Source organism: Cryptomeria japonica, chromosome 3, assembly GCF_030272615.1.
Source record: "Cryptomeria japonica chromosome 3, Sugi_1.0, whole genome shotgun sequence".
Taxonomy (NCBI): domain Eukaryota; kingdom Viridiplantae; phylum Streptophyta; class Pinopsida; order Cupressales; family Cupressaceae; genus Cryptomeria; species Cryptomeria japonica.
Window position 1 is genome coordinate 554303984 of NC_081407.1, and position 13538 is coordinate 554317521.

General features: G+C 38.1%; 1 protein-coding gene across 3 annotated transcripts in view; it reads right to left on the reverse strand.

Moving 5' to 3' along the window:
* The window catches only part of LOC131029893 (CBBY-like protein), a 184908-nt gene that overhangs the window by 66414 nt on the left and 104956 nt on the right, over positions 1–13538 (reverse strand). For 2 of the 3 annotated variants that reach the window (XM_057960555.2, XM_057960553.2), the window contains exons 5-6: positions 7977–8030; positions 6622–6717 (exon numbers count right to left, since the gene is read on the reverse strand). In XM_057960555.2, coding sequence (XP_057816538.2) covers positions 6622–6717; positions 7977–8030 — 150 coding nt within the window. The remainder of the gene's footprint in view (positions 1–6621; positions 6718–7976; positions 8031–13538) is intronic. The other variant, XM_057960554.2, reaches the window with a different exon arrangement.

A 13538-nucleotide genomic window follows, 5' to 3' on the forward strand; every position in this document is an offset into this window, starting at 1 on the left:
GATAAAACGCTCCAACCTCGGTCAAGGGCTCATCTCTAACAATATTGGAATCATGAGATGGCTCCAATCTCTGACCCCGAACAGTTGATTGGGTAGGGGCTCTGGTAACCCTCTCTGCAAACCCAATCACAAAATCTCTATTAGGAAGCATTGTAGTCAGAGTATCAATAATTACTCCCACACCACGCCTGATGGCGAGAGAACCTCGGATGAGAGTATCCTTGGTAGCTCCAAACGGACCCTCTCGAAACTCAAGACTCTCAAGAGGGTACTCAACAAATGAATCTGTGCAATAAAAACAATATAAGGCCAAGTCAACCTTATCCTCTAAGACCTGCAGTTGATCACTTTGACTCTGAGGAACAACAAGTTGGCGTCCAAAATCAGCTGCATGGGATGAAGTAACAGATTTGCTTCCAGGAGAGGGAAACAAATCTACATGAGAGCCATACTCCCAACCAGATGACACTATGCGAGTTCCATGTGAAGTGGATGGAGTAACGTCGCGTACTAACACACAACTCTCTGGAGAGTCCACCACTGCCACACAAGAGCTATCAACAATCTGACCTGTATCATTTGTCATAGCACTAACCTTGAGAGAACCTGATGCAACGAGTGGTTCTCTGCTACTCTCAACCCAAATACTCATCCCAGCTAAGTCACCTGACCTACATCAGTGACGGATGTAACATCGTCAACATACCCATCACTACAACCCGTGGGTGTAAACTCATCACCAAGTGATGCTATAGGAAACTCAACTGTATCCACAGATGGTGAAGACTGTGCTAAACTCAACGCCACGGTAAGTTCCTCAACCTGTGACTGTGACTCACGAAGGGCTGACTGAGCGCTCTCCAACGAGTCCATAGTCACCTCAAGCTCATGGGTGAGCTCATCAACCTCCTCCTCCTTTCCCTTTAGTGCATCGTAGCAAGTGCAATCCCACTCGAGAAGATAATCCCTATCAACAAGTAACTACAAGTAATTCTGTTTCATTATCCCAATAGCTGCTCGGAGTGCATGGAACTCTGCTAGGGAAAGGCTACTATCACCGTGCTCATATGTCTCAGGAGTACTCCAACCAAAGGTTGCCAACATTTGTCGAGCGACATCAAAATGCTCCAAAGCTGTAGCAATCATATCATCATTAACCTTCAACTGCCCAGCCAGATGATGATACCCCTGTGACTCATTCTTTCCACCCAAATCTGCACTATGGTATGAAACTGAATCAACATCACTCACCTCGTGATCAACAACATCATGCGTGCAATCAATTGTGCACACATCAATATCTAAGGTACTGCTGCTATGTACCTCGTAGGATGGCTCAACTGGCAAGGTAGAAGTTGTTGTTATGACAATATCTTCACACACTTCCACTTCCAATGTAACTACATGGCCATCCAACTCATGATTCTGAGATCCTATGCCAAAGCATGAATCTTCAAACTTGTTTTCTAAGGTCTGATCTGAAAAATCAGACTCTAAATGACATGAATCCACATCACACATTACCCCATTAGTACCCAAATCTCGAGTACCTTCATGCGGCAACTTAATAGAAGCATCTTGCACATGTGTAGTCACCGCTCTCTCATGCTGATGCAAAATTTCATCACTGCTGTCATGTAGATCAAAACTCTTATGAGCCAAAATTCCCATGCAATCCTCATTCTTGACACTTGTATCACGAGTGCCAATACTCAAGATCACTCCCACAACACTTTCTGAACTTTCCATGACTTTCAAATCATCATTACGCTCAAGTGTAAGGCTGCTGTCATGAAAATCAGACTTGTTATCATGACTGTTAACAACTTCTTGAGTGCCAATAATCACCACATTCTCTTCAAGTTTCACCTTTTTATCCTTAAAAATAGATGTCATATACCGAGCAATTCTATCAAGTTTTGCAAGGTGCGAAATCAATTCATCCAGCTTCTTCTGGTTTTGTTTTAACTTTTCCAATGAGGAATACACTTGCTTCCTATTCTGGTCCAACTGATTCTGGGTACTTGAAGTAACCATGATTAACTAGCTGAATCAATCTACCCAACAGGTTGGCAGGAGACCGCTCTGATACCACTGTAATATCCCTTGGCTAATCTGACCCTGTTTCGCTTATTTGAACCCCAAGGAATATTGTCAAACACTTGGCATACAATGTTTGAAGCCGCTGTAGTGAATTCTTTATTTGTCTTCTTTGGGTTTGTAGGCTGCAAATGAAGTTATGGAAAGCTTCTAACAATGCAAAGTTGTTATAGAAATGATATACTAGCTGTTTTAGACCTTTACACACACATGTAATGACTGAAATTAACTAGTACAGCTAGTTGACATTAAGACAAACACTTGTCATGCATCCCAATGTATACCTATAGCCATTAGGCATTTAAGCAAACAATTGGCATGAAAGCTAAGTGGCTGATCAATGTTGAATGTTACCATGAATGTGGAATATGCAACTTATATCTCCATTAAACATATGCAACCTCCAAGTATTTCATGATATAATCATAATAGAAAATGATGCAATGAAATAATGATTTTCTAATACAATTACCATAGATAGAGAACCTGGAATTTCAATGGCTGCCTTGATATATTGGTTTGATTCTCCTCATACGCAAAGCCCTAGTCAAATATATATAGCTATTCACCTTTCTAAATCCCCTTCTATAGAATTCAAACTACTGTAGCGCACTGTTCATGCGCACTGTTCACGGCACTGTAGCGCACTGTTTCATATGTCTATCAGGATGACACCCTTCATGGCACTTTATGGCTACGAGGCACCGAGCTTTGTTGACATAGTCTTGGGGGATAGCAGAGTACCCAAAGCCCGAGACTCATTGCAGGATAGTCAGGACATCCTGAGGGCGCTCAAGAAGAATATACATCAGGCACAGAATCAGCAAAAGTTGCATGCTGATCAACATAGGGTGGAGCGCAGTTTTGAGGTTGGTGACATGGTGTATTTGAGGTTACAACCATATAGACAGTCATCGCTCAAGAAGAGCAGAGCAGAGAAGTTGAGACCCCGGTTTTACGGCACGGCACTGTAGCGCACTGTTCATGCGCACTGTTCACGACACTGTAGCGCACTGTTCACGGCACTGTAGCGCACTGTAGTCTCTTTCAATTTGCAAACAAACTCTGAAATAAACCCTCCAATCAGCTCAATATTGACTTCTAAATGAAGCCAACTCTCACAAGCATAATCAAATGATATTGCACACCCTCTATATGCTGTTACAATGAAGAAGCCACGCTCTCCAATGCCGACAAGCCTTGAATCCTGCAGAAACCCTTGGTATTCTACACTTCAATGCTTCAGAGAAACTTCAATCAAAAACTCCAATCACATAATGAAGTTCGATTCCTTTTGCACACTTATATTTCCTCAAAAAGTTCGAACTTCTTCAAAAAGCTCTTAATTAACATTAAAATGTTATAATATTTCATTGGCATCAATAATGTAATTAAACCTTGGGTTATGTGCTCATAAATTATTAATAAACTTGGCCCCCTTATCATGATAAATAGACCCTCATTTAAGTGCTTTATAATATAAAGTCATTTTATAACTTAATAATATAATCTCCAAATAAATAATGTTTAATTGAGCCAATTAAACATTAATATCTCCATGAATACTTTGTATTTTCAAACGTCGTCTGAACTAGGAGCTAACATGAGGAGACTGCATATGACCATACCCCCTTTACTAAAAATAGCAGGGGTCCATCTCTAACATCCCAAGACTTACTAAAAATAGGAAGTAGAGCAAATGATGTTCGAATGATGCCAAACGAAGACCAAATTGAAGCACTCTGAACACTGGAGATGATACCAATCCTCAAAAGACCCTCTATCCAACACATTAGCCTACGAGGGTCAGGATAATAGGCTAATCTCACAAAATCCAAGTCTGCTAAAATGGGGACATTACATTTTCTCTTTATGAGATTTTAAATTATCACTAAATTAGTGAAAGAAGTGTATCCTCCCAGCTCATCTTTCAATCATATGAAATTGTAAATAGCATAACACCCAAAGATATTCTTAAATTCCCCCACAACAGTTGATATTCTTAAATTCCCCCACAATAGTTGCCTCACTTGTCACCCATATTTAATTTTGAATACTTAGTGAGATTCAATCCAGCAACCTTTGATTTGAGAACTTACTCTCCATATCACCACCTTTCTACCTCCCATGCTCCCTCCTATGTAGAGAAAGAGCCAAAAATACTATCATCTGACTCCTGCCACACAAGCAAATACAGCTAAAGATCACTTTACAACAAACCCCCAATCCCACTTAAAAGACACGTCCCAAAGCTTGCAATCAAGCAGTGAACCTGACAAACAGGACACCATTTTAAATTTCTATATTTTTTCTCCCATTAAATACACCCTCTTCATCTTGAACACCTATATCCACTTCACACCTACTCTATGCATGCACAACGACATTTCAAAGGCATTTTCAGATGGACAACCTGGGCAAAACAATGTCTCTGATACAAAGGTAATATCTCTTACTGATGACAGTAAGATGATGTTTGATGAGTCTTGATCTACATCAGTATCAAATATGGTCCAGAATGTATGTTAAAGGGCTTGAGATTACTACATGCCATCACAAAACCCTGATTGGCAAAGTCTACATGATGGCCAAACAAAGCAGAAATAGAACCTTTTAAATTTGCGTTGAGCCTCAAAGTGACGACCAGCTCCTTTATATTGTCCATGATGGCACAAGACATCTAGAAAAGGAGATCTAACCCCTCTTCGTATCTCCCTCCAAAAGAATTGGGAAGGAAAGTTGTGAAGAAAATGTCCTGAATACTGATGATTTTCTCTGTCAGAATGTAGGTAATAGGTTGTTGCAGATGGTTTGCAACTTTGCATTGCATGTGCAGTCTTTTCATTTCAATACCCTGGCCTATGGAAAAAATATTGCTATTGTAACAGGCTAATTCAAGGCCATTTGAGATACTAAAATGCAAGTGTCTGCGTATCTCTGCTCCCCTACAGACTTATATATGAAGGAATAACTCTAACAAGAAAACAGCCACCAGGAGGGCTTAAACCCTATTGATAACATTATCAAGGGACTCAGTAGAGAAGAGATTCATCCTTATTTTTTCTGGACGAGAATGAACAAAGTACCCCTCCTATTGTCAGGTCTTCTGACAAAGATACTGCCAATAATCAACCTCCTAAGGGCATTTCCATCAACTAAAGAAATCATTTCTCTCATAAATCTGCATTTTCACCTCAAAGTGTAAGTAAATCGCTGTCTTACACAACCCACAAGAGTTCTTTACTAACCTTGTTACTGGAAAGTCTAGTACCCCTAAAATGCTGAATATCCCTCACCCATAAGGAATTGTAAATACCATAACACCCAAAGTAAATCATAATCTCCCCCGCCTCTGCCATCCCCAGTATCTCCCAACCCCACGGGCTTTACCCCCATTTTTTCAACTGAGAATGCTTTTTTCATTCCCACTGCTATTAAAACCTCGAACACCTTTGCACTCTTTTGGAATTAGAATAGCTCAGCAACTCCCCTTAAAAAAACCCATCCTCACCTTAACCCTATTGATCCCAATATATATCCAGCAAGCTAAGTGTATTCTGAGGATATTGCTATTTATATTGTACTAACCAGCATTAATGATAGCCAAGGGCTAAACAAGACAGTAAAAGCCAAAAATGAGGATCAAATTATAAGCCATAAATGTACCAAATTGTCAGTTGCCAATTTCCAATTCCTATGGGAAAATCAAATTGCTATACAAAGGTACCTCAGCAAGGAGGAAGACTGCTTACATTAGTTCCAAAAGGTCACCAGATTTTTCTCAATTGAACTAAGGCCATACTGTCAAAGGATAAGTCAAAGAGAAGGCATTTCACTTCAAAATGAGTAGGTAGCTACCATAAGGACCACCCTTGAGATCAACCCTCCTCTTCCAAACTACTTCCTCCTATGAAAGAAAGAAGCATCAATACAAGGTCACCATGAAAGGAAGAAGCTATGAGATGGATCTAATACCAGCCCCATCTTGAAGGAAGACACCATGCTTTTCATGCCCAATCAATGGCAAAAATACAGTGCACACATGCTCCAACCTAATTAGAGAGATGCTGCTCTATGCCTTACTGAAGATCTCTAATAAGTTGATCAAATGTTCAATGGTTATACAAATGACTGCTTTACTCATGTTAGTAGCATATACTTTGAACTGTAATTTCATTATCCCTATGGATTGAATTATTTTCTTGTCTCTTGCCTTCTATCCTAGGCTTCAACCTATATTTTATAATAGCTCTCATATCTCTAGTCTTATTGGCCAGGAATTCTTTATTTTACTTATTAATGATCCTGATATCTTTTAATTATCAACTTTGTTGTGCTTTAATTATTTAAAAAAAAAAAAAAAATCTAATTGAAAGATCAAATCTTCATAATTGTGATTGTTGAAATATCCCATACATTAACTAGTAAGGAACCCTCTAACACAGTCGAAACTATACTTGATACTTTTCAAGGCATTTTAGTTGAATCTATTTCAAATCTAGAAAGAAAAGTAGCACTTACAGGGTCAGGTTTTTTGCGAGGCACAATATCCCCAGCAAATATTGACATCCTTTGGGCCCGTTCTGAACCCAACAAGCCTTGTACTATGGCTGAAACCTGTTTATCATTTAGTTTACAAATAAAAGATGAGAACAAAACAAATGGAAACTACACATAATTTTAAGTGCGAGGGTTAAAATATATCCTACTAAGAACATAACTTAGCCTTTTCAAGTATGTACATCGAAGTTACCTATGTGCTTAATAGTCATTATTTAAGGACAAACTTAGGAACTAAATTTAGCTTGATTAAATGTTATAGTCAATATATCAGTAATTTCACTTTTAAATTTTTTATTCACAGTTCTTAAAAAGAAACTTTTCAATTTTTCCCATTCTGATCAACTGTTTTAATCTAAACCTGAAGAAGAAGTTGGTGAATTGGAACGTCATATACTTATTCCCTTTGTTTTTGTGTCTTGACTGGATTCTTCTCAACTTCATTATGTTTCTCTTCCTAGGGTTGTGAGGGCCTTGCCTTCTCTAGATGCCCATGTTCATCATAGGCCTTACATTGACAAGGGATGTTCCATGCCACATATACTACCCTTAGATGATAAAAAAAAATGGCTCAACTTGTTGCTCATGAGAGAGGTCACATAGTAGTGGATTGAAAACATACATGATCAAAATATGTAGGGTGTCAATAAAATGTATGACTAGTTGAGGAACATACACAAGATAAAGAATGACATTTTAGACAGAGAGCATACCATGCTTGATGATGTCTCTGTTATATCAATACAAATAAAAAGAACATTGTCAATTTTCAAAACACAATATTGTCATTGTTTGTCTTTTGAGTTGTTGAATTTTTGTCTCTCTAGGTTGACTGTTGTATTTGTCATCTATAGTCAATGTCTTTGCCAAGCCAACTGTAGTTAGAATAATAATTCTATTATTTTTTCGGTTAGTCAGCATAGTTAGTTTTTCAGATGTAACCAGTTTCCCTTGGTAGTTGCCAACGGTTGGAAGTTCTCAGCAACTGTTGATTAGTTTTTATCCTTCTATTGTACATTAGAAAAGGGACCACATGTATGGGCATTCCCTAAATGAAACTTATATAAGTGCATATGAATAAATATATTCAGATATCTTCATCCAAATTGCTGGTGTGAATCTTTTATAGTTAATAGTTTATCTGTTATGTTTATTGGGTTACATTCAAGGAACATTGAATTAGGCAATAAACATTTGGTGCCATTGCCTGCAAGAAGTCAGGTTGAGTACGAAGCTAGGTTGGTGAAAAGGGCTAAATAAATGGGGCAACTAGCGGAAGAACCATTACAATCAAACGGAGGAGAAGACGACCTTACATGAGATCTTGCAAATTTGCGGGACATGTCTATCAAGGAGCATAGGGAAGCCATCTGGAGACAAATACCACAAGACATAATTTGGATTAATTTGCAAGTAAACGAAGAAGTAGATCATCTCTTGAACCAACTAATGAGATTCCTAGCATGACATTTCATCATTTTACAAGATTTGCACACGAAAAAAACAAGAACATCGTTAACAAATACTCCAATGCTATGAGGAAAGAAATCAACAAGAAGGTAACACATACTGACAACACACTTGTCAAAATTAATGCCCTTATATCTGAATAAGGATGGGAAAAGATCACAAAGCAGTCATAAGCCATTAGAGGAAAAAGTTAGACGGACCCTAAGAATAAGGGAACAAAGGAAACAAAGAAGAAGACCGAAGGGAATAGTTCAAGAAACTAAAGGGTTTTTACCAAAAGCCCTAGCCCATCCCAAGAACAAAGTAAAAGATGAAGTGTAAGTCAAAGTCGTAGTCACAACGAGAAAAGACTTACATGACAAGAGAATACACAAAGGTAGAGTGGGAAAAAATAGCAAGGCACTTACCGCTCCCTGATGAAATGTTCATGGACCTTGCTGATCAAACTGAGAAACCACCTAAAAATTACCACAAGGGGAAGAAGAGTGGGAAGAAGAGTCCACAATCTCATTCTTAGAAATATACAAGAACAACATCCGACCATTGAGGACCTACTACTTTTAGAAGAACCAATAGTCAAAGGAATTGAGCCTCAAACTCTAGGACAAAGGGAGCATAGGGAGATTCCAAGGGCAACTCAAGCATGCAGAGCACTGAGGAAGGATGAGTAGAGGATTCTTACATGGTCAAGAGTGCAAGAGAAGCATTACAATGTACAAATCAAAACTTCCCAACCAAGCTTGAGTCTTAAAGGTTACATCAAGGAGAAAGATGGTGACTTCTCTTGTAAGTCCAAATGTGGATAGGCAAAAACTGACGAATTGGAGGATCTTGTATAGCATTGTAAAATGTGTGAAACAATATGGATAGCCAATGGCCAAGATGATAGATCCTACTAGTCAAGAGAATTTCTAGCTACTCCAAGGGGTATAGCAATAGACTGGTACACAAAGCTTGAAGCAACCTTTGGAGCTACATGGGACTTGTTGAAAAAAACATTTCAGGAATAATTCAAGCTTCTATGGGATAAATAGGAGACTATTGACAAAATATAGAATACAAAGTAGGGGAAGCATGAAAATATGAGAGCTTACAATCGTAGGCTCAAAGAATTTCTGGTAAAATTGGAAAACCAACAGGTCAATGGTCTAAAAAGTGATGGTTCATTGAAGAGCTACTTTCTTCATTGAGAAAAAAGTTGAATGTAGTGCCACCCCCCTCCTATGTTGATGGTTATAATTGAGCAATGGGCATAGAAAGTGAGGATAAAACGTCTTCTCGAGAGAAATGGAAGATTGAAAAAGATGAGAGTATAGATGGCAATAGTGATAATGAATCTAAAACCGTTCAAGCCCTATGAAATGGTATGATGTGAACGATGAAAGAATTGAAAGCTGAAAAAAAGCCACTAAGGATAGTAAGCAGCTATGGTGTACTTGTTGCATAGGATTGCTAAGCCTTGGGAGCTTAGCATTTGGGCACAATCCTTAGTGACAACAATCGACCACGAGGCGAGTAAGCTATCGCCAATGGGAGTCGAACCCTCCCCAACAAAGTTGTCAATTTTGTTAACACAAACCAACTTCACTACACCAAAAGCTCGAACTATTAGTGAGAGCACCACCAGGGAGGTTAAGGTGTCAAGAAGGGTTGAGGGTACCACGCAACAACAATACTAAATGAAAAAACGATGGTCATATTAAAACAAACTGCCCAAAGAAATTATTTTGTTACATTTGCTAGGTTTTGGGCATTCTAATAAGGTATGTCCATACAAATCAAAAACAAGAAGCACACAAGTGCTCTTACACAAGACGACCAATCTACCCCACCAAATACATTGCCAAAGCAATAGAATAACAATAACAAAAATGGATCACTTGGTGATTTTTGAAATAGAAAAGGAAATAACAATAGGTTCAACGATAATAGTGGGGTGAAAAGTTGTATCTAGTACAATGCAAAAGAACGACCTATGATTTAGTGTCATCAATGCAACTAATGGGGCCATTTCGCCAAAGAATGTCAAAGTAACCAAAATAAGGCAGGATTGTTATGCAAATGGTGTGGACCAGGTGACCATTAAGACACAAACTATCCAAAACAAAAAGGCAACATTAATATGATAGACATGGAAGAACAAGATAAGACGATGGCCCTCACCCATGCGCAAACCAAGAAGGCTACATATCTAAACCCTTGCAGATAACCACTATATGATGATCAAGTCATTGATCCAATGGTACTAGCAATAAATATGGGGAAGAAACCAATCGTTGTACATATGCAAATTCTAGGGAGAATTTTGACAAACACAATTGTAGATGAGGGATCTGGAGTAAACATATTGAGAAAAGATATATGCAAATGCCTGGGGAAACCAACCCTCTGGTCACTGACATTCCAACTAGTAGGAGAAAACCAACATGGGATCACACCATTAGTATTGTTAACGGCACTGAAGGTAGCAGTCGGGACTCAGTGATTTCCTTTTGAATTTTGTGTTCATTCCTTTAGAAAAAACTCTTATGATGCACTGTGATGTCCCCTTCCTAGCTAGCTTCAATAATCAAGTTTAGTCTATCATCAGGTCCTCATAGACTAACAAGGTGGATAGAGGACCCATGATTGGGTTGATTTTCTCATGGTTTAGGCAGCTTGCTAGAATGGTTTGGGAGGTATTAGTTATTATTTTATAATATCTCTAGTTTCTAATTTAAATAAATATTTAAAACTAAGTGAAACTTCTCCAAAGTGTACTTGATAAAGTCTAGAGAGAGAGTGAGTGGGCCCCTTTTATGAGAGAGAAAAAGGTTTATTAGTGAGAGATTAAAAGTAAGTAAACTTAATATAATCAAAAGTGGGCGCTTGGAAAGGAAAAACAACAATTAGGGCATAGGAACACGAGGAGGTCATAAAAGGCAACTTGGAGTCATTTTTAGGAAATGTTGAATATTTCCTTTCTTGCCTCCTAAGGAGTTAGCTGAACCTGAAGGTTTATCGCAACTTTGTGAAGATGAAACCCTTCATAAAGGTTTACACTTGCAGAAGTGAAAGATCTTCCTAGGGTGTGTGAGGAAAACCTACTTCAAGGATTTCATTAGAGCATCAAAGAAAATCAGTTTTGGAGCAGTTGCTTGTTATTTCCTGAGTGAGAAGCTTGCTTATCTAACTTCACCCTTTCCTAGTCATTTTGGAGTTGGAATAAGCTACCCTACTGCTGTTTAGTATTGGGCTACATCAGTTACTTCATTCACGGCAGATTGGAGAAAGTTTACAACAGTTTTCAGAGGTTCAAAGGGTTATTACAATTAAAAATCAGATTCAGCCAGGCTGAACCAGCTCCTTAGAAAAGTGGTGATCCTAGGCTAAGTTGCCTAGGTTTTGGTGACACCTTTTTGCACTTCTTGAGCGTCCAAATCAGACTATCAAATCAAGAGGTATTTTGGGTAGAAGAGGACAGATTTGGAGGCTCTGCAATCAGATTTCTGAGTGACCTAAGTGGCTATTAGCTTGTTGTTTCAGACCCATAAGTCTATTGTTTAGAGGGCTTTCTTCATCCAGATTCAAAAGGACATCTACTAGGTATGCTTAAATCTGATCTGTAAGACCTATTCCTGAACTAGGTTATTCTCTTTGTCTACAAATTTTGTAATACTGATACTATAAGGAAATCTGGAATTTAAATGTTCTCTAGTTGCATAATACTTGATATTGTGTATTTTGTAATACTTGTGTCTATTATTGCAAAATATTGTTGTTCAATATTATTAAACTCAAAACATTGAAAAACAAAACACAAAACCCCTTCTGCGACTTCTGTCTAGTTCTGAAAGATAAAATCAACCAAAAAAAAAATATATAGGGAACAAGCAGATTATTTTCAGTTCTACAGTTTGTTCAGAGTGAATAGGGTGGGACATTACAAGCACTATTGGATGGAGGATTGTAACATCCCAATTTTTTTTCACACCAACATTTTACTTAGCTCTAGCTTTCTCGGTGTGCGCCAGCCTTGTCCGAGGGGATGTTTGAGGTTGGCAATGAGCTCAATTGATCTTAAGGACTCCTATGACCCTTTCCAAAGTGAATTCCTACTTTTTGTGTGTTCTCCAATATTTTTGGAGAGAGCGTCTAATTATAGAAAGTCACCTAATCAACCTCAATTTTTATTAATCAGTATCATTCCAATGTAATCATATTTCGATTCCAATGTGATCATATTTCGATTCCAATGCTTTTCGGCAATTTCCGCAACTCAGATGAATTGTTGAGCAATAATTATCTATTTCACAAAGGTTACTTAATTTTATAAAATAATTTTTAGAAAAAGCACCTTAGTGTAATAGCTTGTTGGAAAGGGGATTAAATTTTTTTATCATGGACACATAAAAGGGGACCTTGCATATCCAATATTGTTATTATTATTTCATAAGCATAGTCTTTTGGAGCAAAAAGGAGCTATTTTATTAAAAATGAATTTAAAAATGAGTCTTCTGGAAAGTTTGTTGGAAAAAAGTATAAAAGGCATTTTAGAAAGCTCATTTGGATTATGAAGATTATTTGATTCCCTGTTATGGAACCCTTGTGGTTTAGTGAGATTGAACATGGTTCATCTAAGCCTTCCTAGGGACGAAAACCCTCATGACAAACATTAATCATGATGATGAAAGATCCTCCTTGGCTAATACGGTGTGGCTCATTTTAAGTTATAGGTTGATTGGAAAAGAGATTTTGTAGGTACATTTGAAAATTATTATGTGAAGTTTTTTGCTGAGATTCACAGAGAGAGTTATTTGCTGGGAATTGGAAGATTCAGTCTTTCAGCAATTGATATTTAAACTAATTGTTGGATACCCTTATTATTGGCATGTTGATCATATTTGATGGGCAAATCTGAGTTTGGAGTGTGCTCTAGCTAGGCATTTCATTTCATTGTCTTTGAAGCCATTTAAGTTGGTCAACAGAGTCACACCAAGTTGGGCATGGGAACATTCAATATTGCAAAGAATGACATTTATCTTGATCAATTCGAAGGATTCTATCCTTCCTTTAAGGAAGGCCTTGGTTTTTTGAAGAGGGTGAACCCCCTTGTTTTGAAAGAAGTTCTTGGCATTGTTTGATTTTCCTTGAAACCTTGTTGGCTTTGCTTATTCTTGCCAAAGCAACCACTTTGGAAATGGTTTGAAGTTGTTTTGTTGCAGGGATTAATTTATTCTTGGTTGAAAGTCCCCATGGGCTGGCCAAACTATCCCTTGAATCATGATGTGACACCTTCAGGGCAAGCGATTGGGCCTTTGAAGGAGTTTGGCTTTGTGCTCAGCGTCTAGCTTCTCTATAGAGCCTACAAGTGTTTATATGTTGTTGTGGTACTTTGATGAATCACCCTTGCTCAAGCGCTGAGGGAT